Source organism: Pseudorasbora parva, chromosome 2, assembly GCF_024679245.1.
Source record: "Pseudorasbora parva isolate DD20220531a chromosome 2, ASM2467924v1, whole genome shotgun sequence".
Taxonomy (NCBI): domain Eukaryota; kingdom Metazoa; phylum Chordata; class Actinopteri; order Cypriniformes; family Gobionidae; genus Pseudorasbora; species Pseudorasbora parva.
Window position 1 is genome coordinate 62,067,867 of NC_090173.1, and position 17,312 is coordinate 62,085,178.

At 42.8% G+C, this 17,312-nt stretch overlaps 1 protein-coding gene across 2 annotated transcripts in view; it reads right to left on the reverse strand.

The window, feature by feature from the left end:
• Positions 1 to 9,674: 9,674 nt before the first annotated feature.
• LOC137047987 (cytolytic toxin-alpha-like) overlaps positions 9,675 to 17,312 on the reverse strand; it is a 38,617-nt gene continuing 30,979 nt past the window's right edge. For both annotated transcript variants that reach the window (XM_067425943.1, XM_067425934.1), the window contains 4 exons: positions 16,987 to 17,160; positions 11,714 to 11,887; positions 10,007 to 10,049; positions 9,675 to 9,816 (listed from right to left, as the gene is read on the reverse strand). In XM_067425943.1, coding sequence (XP_067282044.1) covers positions 10,042 to 10,049; positions 11,714 to 11,887; positions 16,987 to 17,160 — 356 coding nt within the window. In that variant the 3' untranslated portion in view covers positions 9,675 to 9,816; positions 10,007 to 10,041. The remainder of the gene's footprint in view (positions 9,817 to 10,006; positions 10,050 to 11,713; positions 11,888 to 16,986; positions 17,161 to 17,312) is intronic.

A 17,312-nucleotide genomic window follows, 5' to 3' on the forward strand; every position in this document is an offset into this window, starting at 1 on the left:
GAACCGAACCGAACCACGGACAGGCTTCCTTTCAGGATGTTGACAGTGAAACGCCTTTTTGAATGCGTTCGTCCAGCCGATTGGTTTGCAGCAATCGACCTAAAGGAAGCTTATTTTCATGTCTCCATCCTACCTTGACACAGACCGTTCATCAGTTTGCTTTCGAGGGGCAGTATACGGGACCTCAGATGTATTGATGTCTATTCAGGATAGAGTTACTCTCGGGAGCAGGTGTGTGAACACAGAGATCTGGTTCTCCACTACTTAGCCAGTCTGGGCCTTCAGGTCAACTGGGAGAAGAACAAACTCTGCCCAGTGCAGAGGATCTCTTTTCTTGGTATGGAGATCAACTCGGTTGCCATGTGCGCGCAGCTTACCGGCGAGCGCGCAACGTCACTGCTGACTTGCCTCCGTCAGATCGAGAGCAAGAGTGCGGTTCCACTGAAACTATTTCAGAGGCTCCTGGGGCATATGGCATCTGCAGCCGCGGTGACGGCGCTCGGATTGCTTCATATGAGACCGCTTCAGCACTGGCTTCGCGATCAAGTCCCTAGATGGGCATGGCAGTCTGGCATGCTCCGGGTCCCAGTGACTTGGGCCGGCAACAGACACCCCGTGGTCAAACCTCAGCTTTCTACGGGCCGGTGTGCCCTTAGAACGAGTTTCCAGGCATATTGTTGTGCCAAGAGATGCCTCCACCACGGGCTGGGGTGCCATGTGCAATGGACAGGACCCCAGCACCTCCTGCATGTCAATTGCCTCGAGTTGCTGGCAGTAAGGTTCGCCCTGCATCGCTTCCGAGTGTTCCTGAAGGGTCAACACGTACTAGTCAGCTTAGACAACACGGCTATTGTAGCGTACATCAACCACCAGGGCGGTCTACGCTCCCGCCGCATGTCCCAACTCAACTGCCATCTCATCTTATGGAGTCAGAAGCATCTGAGGTCCCTCCGTGCTGTCCATATCCCAGGGATAATGAACTGTGCAGCCAACAAGCTCTCACGGCTTCAGCCACTCCCTGGGGAATGGAAACTCTATCCACAGACGGTCCAGCTGATTTGGGATCTGTTCGGCGACGCGCAGGTAGATCTGTTTGCCTCCCACGACTCTTCCCATTGCAGTCTGTATTATACCCTGACTGAGGGCATGCTCGGCACGGATGCACTGGCGCACAGGGGCCTGTATAAATATGCATTACCCCCAGTGACCTTTCTCACACGGATTCTGTGCAAGGTCAGGGAGGACAAGGAGCAGGTCATATTGGTTGCCCCGTACTGGCACAGCCAGACCTGGTTCTCAGAACTCCTACTCCTTGTGACAGCACCTCTCTGGCCGATTCCTCTGAGGCAGGACCTCCTCTCTCAGAGATGGGGCACCCTTTGGCACCCGCGTCCCGATCTTTCGAACCTTGAAGCAGTGTTTCAGGACCTCAGACCAGCTCTGGTCTGTTATGGTGGAAAGCTGAACGGAAGGCTCTCTCAAAGCAGAGGTTGTCGCACTGGATAGTGGACACCATTGCTTTGGTTTACCAGACGCTGGGGCGTCCATGTCCCCTTGGGGTTAGGGCGCACTCCACTCAGAGTGTGGCCTCCTCTTGGGCTTTAGTGCATGGTGCTCCGCTAACAGACTAAAAACAAAACACATTCGCCAGATTTTACAATCTCTGAGTGGAGCCTGTGTCCGGCTGTGTACTCGCCTCTTCAAGTGGCCGGTAATGGACTAGGCTCAGGTGTCTTTGCTTGCTCGCCATTCCACTCCACGGACTGGATACGTGCGATATTTCCTCAGGTGAGCTTCCCCGGAAGCCCTGATCTCCTCCAGCACTGTCGATGCAGACGCCAGTAAGTCTGCCCTATCTAGCCCAGACCCTCGTGTCCGGCCAGGTGCCTCCATGTCCCCTCCAGGGGCGACCCCCCCCCACACGTGTATTTCCACCGTAAGCCTCATTGAGCAGGTGTCTTCCCTTGGCATGCTTGCTGCCTCCTGGGGTTAAAAATCCACCTGCGGCTGGTAACCCAGTGATTTTCCATATGCAGCCCTTACCTGGTCATATGTGTATTCCAAATCCTCCCTACGGGTAGGCATCTTAGCATATCTTCGTCCGTACTAGTCTTCGGACAGGGTAGTCATGCTTACACTGGAAGACAGCCGAGTGGCATGATTTAATTGGGACCCCCATTCGTCAGTCACTGACATTACTCGGAGTGACTGTACGAAAGTGAACGTCTCAGTTAGGTTTGTAACCCTCGTTCCCTGAGGAGGGAACGGAGATGTAACATCCCTCTGCCACATCCACTGTACCGGCCAGGAGTTCAGCCTTTGCTCCTCAGCAGGTAGCAATGCGAACATGCCAGCATACTTCCTTATATAACCACGCAGTGGGGCGGATTTACGCTATGCAAATTCTACATGCCCATGGCATTGGCACTGCCATTGGGCATTTTCTAGATCTAAAAAATGATTGGCTTCTAGGCTAAACCCCCCATTCGTCAGTCACTGACATTACGTCTCCGTTCCCTCCTCAGAGAATGAGGGTTACATACGTAACCAAGATGGAGACTACACTACACTTTCAGAATCTGTGTAACTCTATAACTCAAATATAACTCAATAACTCGAATAACCCAGAACAGACTTGTGTCCCTACTTTCCGTGACTGGTCACATATGTTTGTCACCAATCGTGATATATCGAGGATAAAGAGACGCAAACTCCTTGAATGACTGTTGCCATTATTCTGTGATTGTGCTGTACTTTAACGTGACAAACAACAATTAATTAGACAGAGAGTTTGACAGAGCGCTTTTCAGGTCATGACACTACCCGTACGTGACGTACTAACTCGATATTAAACTAGTTGACATGTGCTTCAGATGTGATCAGGCTGAGGAGTTTCCAACGCGTCATTGACAGTGCGCGAGTTCCCATAAAGGGAACACATTATGCCATATATATATATATATATTTATGCTGTCCTCGGCTAAGGATTTAGACAGTCGAATCAGAATTGTCGAATCTCTCTATGGTCGACTGATAGTCGAATCATCTGTGTGTGTGAATGGGTTGGAAGGGGCACGACACTGTCAGCAGAAGGGTAAACAATTTTTATTTTCCTTTACACACTGCACACAGCAACAACTTTTAATAAAGCGACCAAAACTGCCTGCCAACTGACAGACGAACTGGCAATGGCTTTCTTATTTAGGTTTAAATAGCCCAAAAGGTAATGTAGTGGATAAACATTAATAAACCGTTTTCTCATAACATGTTAAAGCCGCGATCGAAATACAGAACATCACACAAATATATTAAAGAACATTTTGATAAACAAACCTAAAAAATTCCTGCCTAGAGAGTGAAAGAACACTTTGAGTGCGTTTACATGCACGTTTTGTGCCGATTGTGCCTAAAGTGAGTGAAGGACGTACGCGAAGCTCAGCCCAGCGCCTCAGGATCTCACTCACACCGCCACCTGACGCGCACATTATATCCACGCGAGCTCAATTTTGAATTGACTGACAGATGAGCTGCACGAAAGCGCTCTGTGGTGCTGCAGGATTTTAAACAACTTCCTGAGTGGGCGTGGACAGGCGCTGAATGCTGCCGCCGGTGTGTGTGCACTCATTGAACGTGTTCTAATTTTAAAGGCGCGGTGCGAAGCTCAGCGCCCTTAAAGGGGTCGCACACCGATGCTCAGCTCAGCGCCGCGACACGTCGGCTTTAAAATATTGAGCACCCCCATATTGCCAAAATAGTATGATCCTCGTTTCATAACACGCAAGATTCGACCTTGAGATCGGTGGTCGAATCAGGCTCCGCATATCGATGCATCGACTCTTCGACTATTCGGGGTCACCCCTAATATATATATTCCATGTTGTTTTTTATAAAGAAAAATATATTTTTACAATAGGAAATTTTTCTGTTTTTAACCAATGACTGGTTTGTTATTTAGAGCTGTCTGACAAGATCTCGTGAAATAATGGGAAACCAAAACGCCAGCATCAACGGATCAACTGGAGGAAATAATCACTGTGGATTGACACCTCAGACGGAGAGATTTGAGTTTTTCAAGAAGCAAAAGATTGCAGAATCGTTTTTTATCTGGATGATTTCAGTCGTTGAGATTCCCATCATGATCTTAACTCTGTTTGCGTTGTGTGTTCTTATCAAAACTCAACGCTCTGCTCCAGTTTTTGTTATTCATTTGATTCTTTCAGATCTCATTCAGATCATTTGTATGTTAATCATGACATTCATATTGCCACTTGAACTGTTTAATGCATATTGGTATTGTTTGATTGTGGGTCTGTATTTCATGGCATGTATTGCTGTTGAACGTTATCTTCTGGTTTCTCATCCTATCTGGTACAAAACTCATCATTCACTGAAAGTCTGCTGTGTTATTTCTGTGATCATCTGGTTTGTTCCTCTGATCTTTGCAAACATAGACTCCGATTGCCTGTTTAACGATCTGGATGAATCCATCGCCTGTTTGATCCCCTACCCGATAATCATTCTGTGTTTTGTTGGCACTTGGCGCGGTCTTTCCCACGCAATATCTCTAACTCCTCTAAAGCGCAAATTAATTCTGGGCAGTTTGTTCCTGGTGCTGCTGACTTACACATGTCTCATTCTCCCCTTTGTAGTCCTAAATTTTATGAATGTGATTTCTTCTGAAAAGTTGTGGAAGAGTTTATCATTTGTTAAAGTTTTATCTTATTTTGATAACCTCCTGTTTCTGAACCCACTGGCTGACTGTTTATTGTACTTGTTCATGAGGCCTGATGTTGGTGATTTAATGGAGTCTGTTCACTGCTGTTGTAGAACTGACACAGGCCAGAATTCGACACACAGACGGGACGAACACTCACGAGACAGTAGTGGCACGTTTGCCTGCTGTGTTTCAGTGCAAAAGCCTGCGTCTCATTCGCAGACCGCCTGCAGTTCAGTTTAAACAACAATGCTTCAGTCCTGTAGCTCATCCTGGGTCCACATTTCATTCAGTAACATTAGATAGTTTTGAATTATATGATATTTAATGTTGATGATCATGTTATATTTCATATGCATCTGCTTACATACGATCACTTGTTTTAATGCGCCTTCCTCACGTGTTTTGATCAGGAGATTCAGTATTAATTCAGAAGAAATGTAATAGTGTCTGAAAGTGAAAACACGGAAACAGAAAATTGCAGTTATGTGTGGAACCACCAAACCAGATGAATCTTACAGCAGAGTGTCATCATGAACGCCCTCTGCACAGAGTGTGTGAGTCTCATAAATTTAGTGCTAATCAACAGGTTGAAAAACAAGTAACTGATCAACACTAATCAATGGGACAAATAGGGGGCAAGACCCAAACACACTCAAGACATCAGAGTGTCACAAGAAAAATATTTATTTTTCCCTTCATCATCCTTCAGCTGTGTGTGCCAACCCACTCAACCTGGATGGCGCACACACACACCTATACAGAGTATGGATGATCACAGGACTTGATTTCAGCTCCTGAATTGACATCCAGTTGACACAGCCCACAAGGACAATGATAACACCACGCAGCCACAACAATCACAGCTCAGCGACACACTCACGGACCCCTGCCCACAGACAGACTGTGATGGATTGGAGGCTCCATGCATTCTGACCATGAAGCCGGGTGATATGTCTAAGTCAATCCCTGAACTAGACAGTAACATATTTCAGCTTCTGAAAACACCAGAGCAACAGCCCCCCTCACCAGACATTTATTCCACTCTCCAGCATCCCCACTACTGAGCTTCTCAGAGAAAAGATCCAGATTATCACACTCAATAATTGCGAGCCCCCATATATCAAACAAAAAGCGGAGCCCCTCTTCTGTCCAGGACTTATTGACAGACCTTTTGAGGATCCAATTCCAAAATGACCCATTGGTTTTTCTTTTGCTGGATGATTCTTCTCTAACACTATCTGTCAGTCAAAAGAGGATTTTGTCTGCTGTCATTACTGCAGCTAAAAAGGTTATAATGAAACTGTGGTTGGAACCGTCTATCCCAGCTGTGTCTATGTGGAGGGCTTATTTGTTGGACATTGTCATATTAGAATGTACCACAGCTAAACTGCACTGCGCCTCCAGAAGGACATTACAATTTTGGGTGGAACTGTTTAAGATTTTATCAAAAAGTTAAAATCTTGAGATGTACCTTTATCTATAAGTGTGTATATGTAGATTTGTATATTTTGCTTATTTACTTTCCATCTTTTTATCTGTATCACATGGTATAATAATCTTTCTAAATGGATCCATGTTAACATTTTCAAGTCTTATTTTACGTCTTGTGATCGTGGGTGGATTTTGGGCTCTGTTGTAAATAGTAAAATGTCTAATAAATAAAGAATTTAAAAAAAGCGGAGCCCCACAATCACCAAAGCCCATGGGCCCAGCTCGCCCTCCTCCTGTGAGATTTCTTTGGTCACAACGCCAGGGCCCACACCCTCCTCCATCTGTTGTAGATGATAATAGAGAGAAGTCTTAAGCTAAGAGTTAGGGCGGGTTGACCCTGTTGCTACACTGTAAAAATAATTTAGAAAAAAAGTTACCTGGTTGCCTTAAAATTTTGAGTTCATTGAAATTAGTTAATACAATGAACTTTTTTTGAGATTCAACAACCTTTATTAAAATATTATTAAAAGATTTTGTAAGCATATTGGGTAATTGTGTGTTTTATTTTTATGATGCGGTGAAAAATGCCAAATAGTGCTATTTTCATGATTTATCACGTTTTATGTGGTTCAGATACAATAATATTTTGAGTTTCTATTTATTACACAAATTTCCTTCATTGTATCAGCTAAAATTTTTAATTTCAATAAACTAACATTTTTAGGCAACCAGGTTACTTACCTTTTTAAGTTAAACCAACAAAAACCAACATTTTTTTTACAGTGTATGGATGATGTCATTACATATACATTACATGGATATGTCATTTTGTTGAACAAGGTTTCATGTTGCTAAATTCACATGAAATGTTTAAAATAAGAATGTTGACATATTCAAATAAAGATTTTAAAATGAAAATGTTGCCATATTCAAATAAAGATTTTAAAAAGTAGTCTGTGTCACTAGGTATGACTTTTGGAAATTTCGATTGGAAATTTGCTCCCTTACCATCTCTCTCGGCCAATTCTTTTGAATCGCACTCAACCACTATTACTCTTGCTCCACTCTAACATCCTCCTTAGACAGTTTTTGCCCCCTTTCATCCAGACCAGCCCGCCCCACCCCATCTGCCCCCTGGCTGTCTGAAGTTCTCCGTGAACATCGCTCTGGACTCAGGGCGGCAGAGAGGAAATGGCAGAAATCTAAACACAATACTGACCTTGCCTTTTATCAGTCTCTTCTCTCTTCTTTCTCTACAAATGTCTCCACTGCTAAAACATCATACTACCACAATAAAATCAACAAATGCTCTGACTCTCGCACACTCTTTAAAACATTCTCCTCTCTCCTTTGTCCTCCTCCTCCCCCTCCTTCATCAACTCTTACAGCTGATGACTTTGCATCATTTTTCACCAACAAAACAGCTCTCATTAGCAAACAGTTCTCCTGATCACTAACTGACACGCACATCTCAACAACTAACACGAACACGCTTCCATCCTTCTCTCCGCTCACCGAGGCAGATATTTCTAAACTCATCCTTTCCAATCCCCCTACTACCTGTCCACTTGATCCTATACCCACTCACCTCCTTCAGGCCATTTCTTCTTCAATCACTCCTGCACTCACTCACATTGTCAACACTTCTCTTCACACGGGAACCTTTCCCACAGCATTTAAGCAGGCTCGGGTAACCCCACTGCTAAACCCTCTCTGAATCCAGCACTTTTAGAAAACTACCCCTTCTGCCTTTCATTGCAAAGACACTTGAGCGAGTTGTGTTCAATCAACTCTCTATGTTTCTTGAACGGGACAACCTCCTAGACAACAACCAATCCAGCCTCAAAAGCGGCCATTCGACTGAGACTGCCTTGCTCTCTGTAACTGAGGCACTGAGACTGGCAAAAGCAGCTTCCAAATCCTCAGTGCTCATTCTGCTGGATCTGTCTGCTGCTTTTGACACAGTTAACCACCAGACTTTGAAGGTCCTGTTCTTCGTGATCCCATATTTCAAACTTGAGTTAGGCATTGTAAAGTTTCAATGCCAAGCGAGATATTTTATTTAACAGAAGTTGCCTTTCAAAGCCTACAGCGAATGGCCGGTTTGGACTACACCCCTGCACTTCCTGCTGTAATGACGTCACTAGAACAGTTTGTTGACTAACCCTCCGCCCACAAGAATATGCAAAATAGGGGGCGTGGTCTTGCTGCTCTCCCACGTGGAGAAGAGCGCAGATTGGGCCTCATTCATGAAACTTTCGTAAATATATGAGCAAATTCGGAGTAATTTGCGTGTAAAATGGACCTTCACAAAAAACTCTGCTCCAGATTCGCAAACGCTTCACGGATTCGTTAGTTAAACGTGTGTATATTAGTAAATTCCAAACATGCGTAAATAGGATGCGCGTGCACGCTTATTCATAATTTGCATATTCCCTGCCCATGAGTTACAAATGCAAATGACGTGACCAGGAACATTGTGGACTCTTCTGGAATTCTTTCTCAGGTTTGGATCCAGGATTTTGCATAAATGTTGAAGAGACTAAGTGGCCATATGACTAGCAATACATATTAAATTATCGTGTGTCCACCAAAGCATGTTTTAGCCAGCTAAACACCTGGTGCTCTTCAGAAAATGGACAGCTGGTGGCGCTTGAAAGTGCTTTGCAAGGACAGTGTTTTTTCCAGCTGAGATACTTTGCTAGCTATGATACAGAATATCCATGGCAGTAATGTGATACTAGTATCTCATTTTGAAGAATATTACTGAATTTAGTACAAAACAGTTTTAACTTCTCTATTATTGTTGTTCGGTTCGTGTACAAGTGGGATGATTGGTCGGTGTAGTTTTTGTCCTGCCCCTCCTCCACTGTGATTGGACGGTCTGATAAATAGAGAACAGTGACGAGCCTGCCTATTACCCAACGTTAAACAGTACAAACAAAACAAAAAAGATGGGGTAAATCAACTCCTGATATATTATTATGGTAGGCCTGCCCTACATAGTACCTTAAAATGCAATGTCATCAGTTTGCCTTAATTAGAACACAGAACATTCAACGTGTTTTACGCACCATTTTCTCGAGGTAGGGAGCAGGTGTAAATTTCTTTTGTACCAACTAACATTTAGAAAATACAAAAAATTTCGTGAATCTGAAAATTTATGTCAGAGCGGCTTTACGAACGATTTACACACAAATTCGTTCTGCTTGTGTTTTAATGAATGAGGACCATTGAGCGCGTACATCTCCCCGTTATGGGAAGAGGCGGGACCTTTCGGGCAACATGTGCTAAGCTGCTGTCCAATCAGCACGGCAACCGCTGGCCCAATCAGAACTCGTGACATGTTTCTGAAGGAGGGACTTCATAGCACAAGGAAATCATCAGGCCGTTTTAGGACAGAGGAAACAGCGCTGTACAGATCAGTCAACTGTGTGAAAAATACTGTTTTTTTACACGCAAAATATGAACTCATGTTATATTGCACACTGTAAACACAATCAAAGCTTCAAAAACACATGACAAATGGGACTTTTAAGTTTTATTCTTAAGCAGTGTTAACACAATGTCATATTACTGTAACTAAGTAGATTGAACGATCAAACAAGTGTGTGTGTTGCTCCTGCAGCAGCTTGTCTGTCCACCTTCAGACATGTGATCATCAGATGCTAAAACAGAAAACTATGATAAATACAGCGTTACAAGTTTGTGGAATTTAATGTTGTTTTGAAATCATTTACACACCCACAGACAGTTATCTACCAATTATCATTACAGGATCTTAATCCCATTCAAATTGTGCACTGCAAAATCGTGTGGTGTGGTTAGTAATGTCTTCAAAATGTAAAATAGTCTTACCTTAGTTTCTTACTCCATCTTTCTTTAACTTTGTCTTATGAACCTGAAAAAAAGGTTTTTTTTTTCTCAACAATATTAACAAAAAATATCACTATTAGCTAAATGTGTTCCATTTGGACATAACATACTGAGGTTTAACCTTAATTTTAAGTTGCCCAATTTATTTAATTCCAGAAAACACTTATTAACTAAAGAGCTTCTTTTAAATCTATAAATCAACAGAAATGTATCGTACCATTCAAATTTTGGGGCAAGTATGATTATTTTATTTTTATTTAGTAAAGATGCATTAATTAGATAAAAAGTGACAGTAAATCAATTTCTAATGGCACAAAATGTTTATGGTGATGATGTTGTTACACATTGCATGTTTACAGTGCTGTACTGCATAACATTAATCCTAAATCAAATCCCAATCCCAACCATAACCATTACCATATACATGTAGTTAATTTATATTACGCAGTACTTGTGTAATTACACTGTAACATCACCTTAAAGTGGTCATATAATGTCATTTGTGTATACTTTAATATGATCCTTTAGTGTATAAATGAAAACTTTGTAATATACTTTAATTAAAAATTCTCATTAGTATTTTAAGAAAACACTAATTTTACCTGTTCAAAAACAGCTCTGTTTTCACCAAGCCATTTCAGTGCATGTGCCTTTAAATGCTAATGAGCTTTGCTCACTCCGCCCCTCTGTTCTGTGGGGCGGTTTGACACACACACGTGGAGCTGTTGCTCTTGACACCAGTAGAGGGGAAATAATGGCGACGGGAGTCTCTGAGGACAGATCTGTGCAACAGTATAAATCTGAACTATCGTTACCCTGTTAGCTTTAGCCGCATTCATCGTGAAGCTGCTAGGGTTTCATACTACACTCACTGCTTCTGGAGGGGCGGCAGGAACACGAATAGCTGGTACCAATCCGTTTTTCAGGAGCAGCTTCTTAGCCAAACCTGCTTTATACTGACCATTGTTTATAAAGCAGTCTGGAAAGAAATGCTTTGCGCAAAGATGAAAGCATCGACGTTGATCAGGGGGAATATTCCCTTTGAAAACAAAACTCGGCCACTACGTCTGGAGTGGTTTGGATTTAGGAACATCAGAATGACTGCTGTGTTCATTATTACACCTAAGAACAGAACACCACAATTGCTTTGACGCCATTCTGCTCCAGCATACCAACAATGGCGGGCTGTGATGAGCTCGCTCAGGGCGTGTCTGAGCTGAAACGCTGCTGTCAATCAACAGTCGTGGGCGGGGCTTGTGTGTCACATCACATGGTCGGATGACTCAATTTGAGACGGGAAAACATAAGGAGATTTTAAAAAATAAAATAAAATAAAAACGACTTGATGGATTTTTATTATTATAGGAAGGTTGTGGACAGGCACTGCCAACACACATTTCCATACAATCAGCTTGTAAAAGTGCATGGGTCATTATATGACCCCTTTAAAATAAAGTGAAACCAAGATTTTCTATTTCAAATGAATGCTGTTCTTTTGAACTTTCTACTCTGTTAAACTTCCTCTGACTGACTTTACATGAATTCATTCCTCAACAAAAAGGGCTATAATATTATATTAATTATTAGCAGGATAGTAAAGATGTTTGGTGCTGCACATATTTTTACGGTAAAACAAAAATATCCATCATTCATCATGCAGAAATTGTAAGATGTAATATCAGAACATACCTGCACACAGTGGTTTTGGTATCCATCCATCTCGTGTACATGTGGCCTCTGCTGCCCTTTTTTGATACCCATCCATGCAATGGTAATTTTTTTTTGCTCCCAATCTCATTGGTCCATTGAAGTCAAATTCTGGGCTAAATACATGCTGGTCATGTGGAACTAGACATACAATCTCTGAAACGAGATTTGCATTACAGTTAACTTGTTGCTTTGACACAAAATGCATATGAATATAAAGTTATTTTACACACAAGCTCAACTCAGACCAAAACTGACAAATTTATGGTCATACTGTGATTTGAAACACAAATATATCCCCTGTATTTTATTCCATTGCTACTTAGAAACAGCTGATTGAAGTTATGCAAATAAATCACAACTAATTAAGGTTCTTTCAATTGCATGACCATATGTTATACAATAAAATAGTTGTTAAACAATTCGGATCAGATTCATTTTTATTGTTATTTTTTCCTGTGCCATATAGAAGAAAAACAAAATTGTGTTTCACACATCCACCACTTAGTAATTCAGTGCATACAATTGAGAAAACCAAAACACAAATACATAAATACATAATATAAAAAATATAAATAAAAAAGCTAACTAAAATAGAATAAATAATTATAATGTTAAAAAGGGCATTAAAAACCATCTCTTAAATGCAGTTCACCATTTCTGATTAAGCAGTCTCTGATTAAGCAAGCTCTTAGGGCTGATCTTGTGTGGAAAAGGAACAATATAGAGGAAAAAAAGAGGGAGAGGAAGAGGAAGACAAGGACAGGGAGGAGGAATGGGACATGGGCAAGGGAGAGTTAGATCTAGACAAGGACCGGGTAGAGGAATGGGACAAGGGCAAGGGAGAGTTAGATCTAGAAAAGGACAGGGTAGAGGAATGGGACATGGGCAAGGGAGAGTTAGATCTAGACAAGGACCGGGTAGAGGAATGGGACAAGGGCAAGGGAGAGTTAGATCTAGACAAGGACAGGGAGGAGGAATGGGACATGGGCAAGGGAGAGTTAGATCTAGACAAGGACAGGGAGGAGGAATGGGACAAGGGCAAGGGAGAGTTAGATCTAGACAAGGACAGGGAGGAGGAATGGGACAAGGGCAAGGGAGAGTTAGATCTAGAAAAGGACAGGGAGGAGGAATGGGACAAGGGCAAGGGAGAGTTAGATCTAGAAAAGGACAGGGAGGAGGAATGGGACAAGGGCAAGGGAGAGTTAGATCTAGACAAGGACAGGGAGGAGGAATGGGACATGGGCAAGGGAGAGTTAGATCTAGACAAGGACAGGGAGGAGGAATGGGACAAGGGCAAGGGAGAGTTAGATCTAGAAAAGGACAGGGAGGAGGAATGGGACATGGGCAAGGGAGAGTTAGATCTAGACAAGGACCGGGTAGAGGAATGGGACAAGGGCAAGGGAGAGTTAGATCTAGAAAAGGACAGGGTAGAGGAATGGGACATGGGCAAGGGAGAGTTAGATCTAGACAAGGACCGGGTAGAGGAATGGGACAAGGGCAAGGGAGAGTTAGATCTAGACAAGGACAGGGAGGAGGAATGGGACATGGGCAAGGGAGAGTTAGATCTAGACAAGGACAGGGAGGAGGAATGGGACAAGGGCAAGGGAGAGTTAGATCTAGAAAAGGACAGGGAGGAGGAATGGGACATGGGCAAGGGAGAGTTAGATCTAGACAAGGACCGGGTAGAGGAATGGGACAAGGGCAAGGGAGAGTTAGATCTAGAAAAGGACAGGGTAGAGGAATGGGACATGGGCAAGGGAGAGTTAGATCTAGACAAGGACCGGGTAGAGGAATGGGACAAGGGCAAGGGAGAGTTAGATCTAGACAAGGACAGGGTAGAGGAATGGGACATGGGCAAGGGAGAGTTAGATCTAGACAAGGACAGGGTAGAGGAATGGGACAAGGGCAAGGGAGAGTTAGATCTAGAAAAGGACAGGGTAGAGGAATGGGACATGGGCAAGGGAGAGTTAGATCTAGACAAGGACCGGGTAGAGGAATGGGACAAGGGCAAGGGAGAGTTAGATCTAGACAAGGACAGGGTAGAGGAATGGGACATGGGCAAGGGAGAGTTAGATCTAGACAAGGACAGGGTAGAGGAATGGGACAAGGGCAAGGGAGAGTTAGATCTAGACAAGGACAGGGTAGAGGAATGGGACATGGGCAAAGGAGAGTTAGATCTGGACAAGGACAGGGTAGAGGAATGGGACAAGGGCAAGGGAGAGTTAGATCTAGACAAGGACCGGGTAGAGGAATGGGACATGGGCAAGGGAGAGTTAGATCTAGACAAGGACAGGGTAGAGGAATGGGACAAGGGCAAGGGAGAGTTAGATCTAGACAAGGACAGGGTAGAGGAATGGGACATGGGCAAGGGAGAGTTAGATCTAGACAAGGACAGGGTAGAGGAATGGGACATGGGCAAGGGAGAGTTAGATCTAGACAAGGACAGGGTAGAGGAATGGGACAAGGGCAAGGGAGAGTTAGATCTAGACAAGGACCGGGTAGAGGAATGGGACATGGGCAAGGGAGAGTTAGATCTAGACAAGGACAGGGTAGAGGAATGGGACATGGGCAAGGGAGAGTTAGATCTAGACAAGGACAGGGTAGAGGAATGGGACATGGGCAAGGGAGAGTTAGATCTAGACAAGGACAGGGTAGAGGAATGGGACAAGGGCAAGGGAGAGTTAGATCTAGACAAGGACCGGGTAGAGGAATGGGACATGGGCAAGGGAGAGTTAGATCTAGACAAGGACAGGGTAGAGGAATGGGACATGGGCAAGGGAGAGTTAGATCTAGACAAGGACAGGGTAGAGGAATGGGACATGGGCAAGGGAGAGTTAGATCTAGACAAGGACAGGGTAGAGGAATGGGACATGGGCAAGGGAGAGTTAGATCTAGACAAGGAAAGGGTAGAGGAATGGGACATGGGCAAGGGAGAGTTAGATCTAGACAAGGACCGGGTAGAGGAATGGGACATGGGCAAGGGAGAAGAATGCCTGGGCGAGGACAAGGTAGAGGAGTGGGACAAGGGAGAGTTAGATCTAGACAAGGTCTGGGTAGAGGAATGGGACAAGGGAGAAGAATGCCTGGGCGAGGACCAGGTAGAGGAGTGGGACACTCCTCTACCTTGAATTTTTTTTTTTACCAGTAGAGGTACTATCATATACCATGTCATAAACCACAGGTTATTATATAGAGAGCCTTGTGTACCAACAGGTAGAATATTGAAGTTGAGATTCAACTGAGATTCTACGTCCCTCAGGGGGCAGAGGAAATCTCCTAAATGAAGAACAGTAAGTCGCTATTGTCAACATCATGATTGCTGACAATTAAATAAAACTGAAGGATATTCAGTCCGGAGTTGAAGAGGACAACCTTGTTTTTGGGTCATTGCAGCAATCAGCATAACATCCATTTCCCAGATTCTAGCGGCATACAGAGTGAAACAAAGTCCCCCAAAATTATACAAAGTTAATTATACAAAAGAACACAGCTGAAAACTGCAAGGGGTGGGTAAGCCATGCCAAAAGATTCTTCTCATTATGTCTTGCCAGAGAAGATATCAGATGTGATGTGGATGAGAACTGTGGCCAAATGCAGAATAACAGGCAGATTAGAAGATGACTTTTTTAATTCTTCATTGGATATTTCTGCTTGTATATTTTGTTTTTTCACATTATAAATATTGCATATTTTTGTTATCTTGCAGTAATGCCCTGTTGCAAATAAAGTCTTTACTGCAGCAATGAAGTTACAGACCTAGCCAGTCCTCTTGCACTTTGCAAGAGGGATGGAGTGAAAATGTATAGCAAGAAACAACACTGCTTTTTTGTGACAGTGCTTTTAAAATAAATTCAAGACACATAGAGTGCAAGCATAGCAATGAGGTAGAGGTCAACCAAAGGGCTCCAAAGAAAGGTGAATCCAGCTTGAGTATCTATGTAACGAAGGTAATTTTGTTCACAATGCTACAATTATTCATTCAGGCGCAGGGCAGATGATTCCACGGAAATGGCTAAAAAAGAATTTGGATGGGGAAAGATTTATGCATTGCATTTACTGCCAAGGACTCTTCTTAAAGAAAACCCTGTAGCTACACCTAAAGGTTTGAAAATCCAAGCCTTCTGACATCTAGAAATGACTGATGCATATTTACAACAAGTATGTATCAAGAAATCCGTAAAAAGATGAGAGAGCTTGGAAGACTCCTTGTATGTGCTAGAGGAAACACCCCTTACATTTACAGTATAAAGAGCTCAGCTGTCCCACAAACTTAATGCATGCCATTAATGGCATTAAAATAACAGCTGGATACATTGAAGAGACAAATGTATATGAAAAGGCTAGAGTTGCTGTGAAATTTGGACATAGTTTAAAAAAAATTGCAATGCTTATTGAGAGCCATTCTGTCATCAATAGAGACAAAACAACAGAAAAATAGAGAACAACATTTTAACACTTGTAACAGAGCAGATGCCCCGAGAACATTTCTTCAACAGCCCAGCTAACAATGGAGGAAGCCAAATGCAATTCCCCACAATTGCTCCCGTTCACTGAATATGTGAAATGTGTTCATGTGTGTCTTGATGAGCAAGAGAGAATGGACTGCAAACTCTTGTCAGCGCAGCCATCATCTCAGCATTGGTCAAAATTAGCCACGGTTACATTAACTCAGGTTATGGTTTTTAAATCGAAGACGAGAAGTGTCACAAATGCCTTTGTCCGCATAAATCTCCAGCATTCAATAAGAAGTTAATTCGGATATTAGCATGGACCTCACAGAGTTGGACAATAAACTGTATGAATACTTTAAGCGGATAAAGATCCGAGGCAAAAGAGGTAGAAAGGTTCCAGTGCTTGTTACTCCTTCAATGCAAGAGTCGATCAGCCTGCTAATTAAAAAACGGAGTAAGTGTGGCGTACTGAACGAGAACCCTTTTCTCTTTGCACGTCCCTTTTACTCAGACGTCAAAATATGTTGTCAAATTGAACGGATGGTGAAACTAAAACGCAAATGTAGACAAATGTAGAAGTGTTTAAAGATGACTGACATCACTGAGTTTTGCATGAGAATGTGTGTGTGTAACAGACTACTTGAATTCAAACCTCAACAAACAGGTCTATAATATACGATTTATTATTAGCAGGATCGTAGAGATGTTTGGTGCAGCACATATTTTCACTGTAAAACTAAAATATCCTAATTAAAATTCATATTAAATGCAGAAATTGTAAGATGTAATATCAGAACATACCAGCACACAGTGGGTTTGGTATCCATCCGTCTCGTGTACATGTGGCCTCTGCTGTTTTTTCATCATACCCAGCCATGCAAAGGTATTTTTTTTTTGCTCCTAATTTCATATCTCCTTGGAAGTAATTGTTTGGGTCCGACAAAGGCTGGTCAAGTGGAATTTCACATGTAATATCTGAAACAAGATTTATAATATTTTAATAAGGTAATAGGTTTGTCAATAGCCTGGAAGAATAATATGTAATTTCTATAGGCCCAAGTTATTTAATTCTATAAACTATAATACTGATCTGCCAACATTGTCGCTCTATGATAAACTAAAATAAG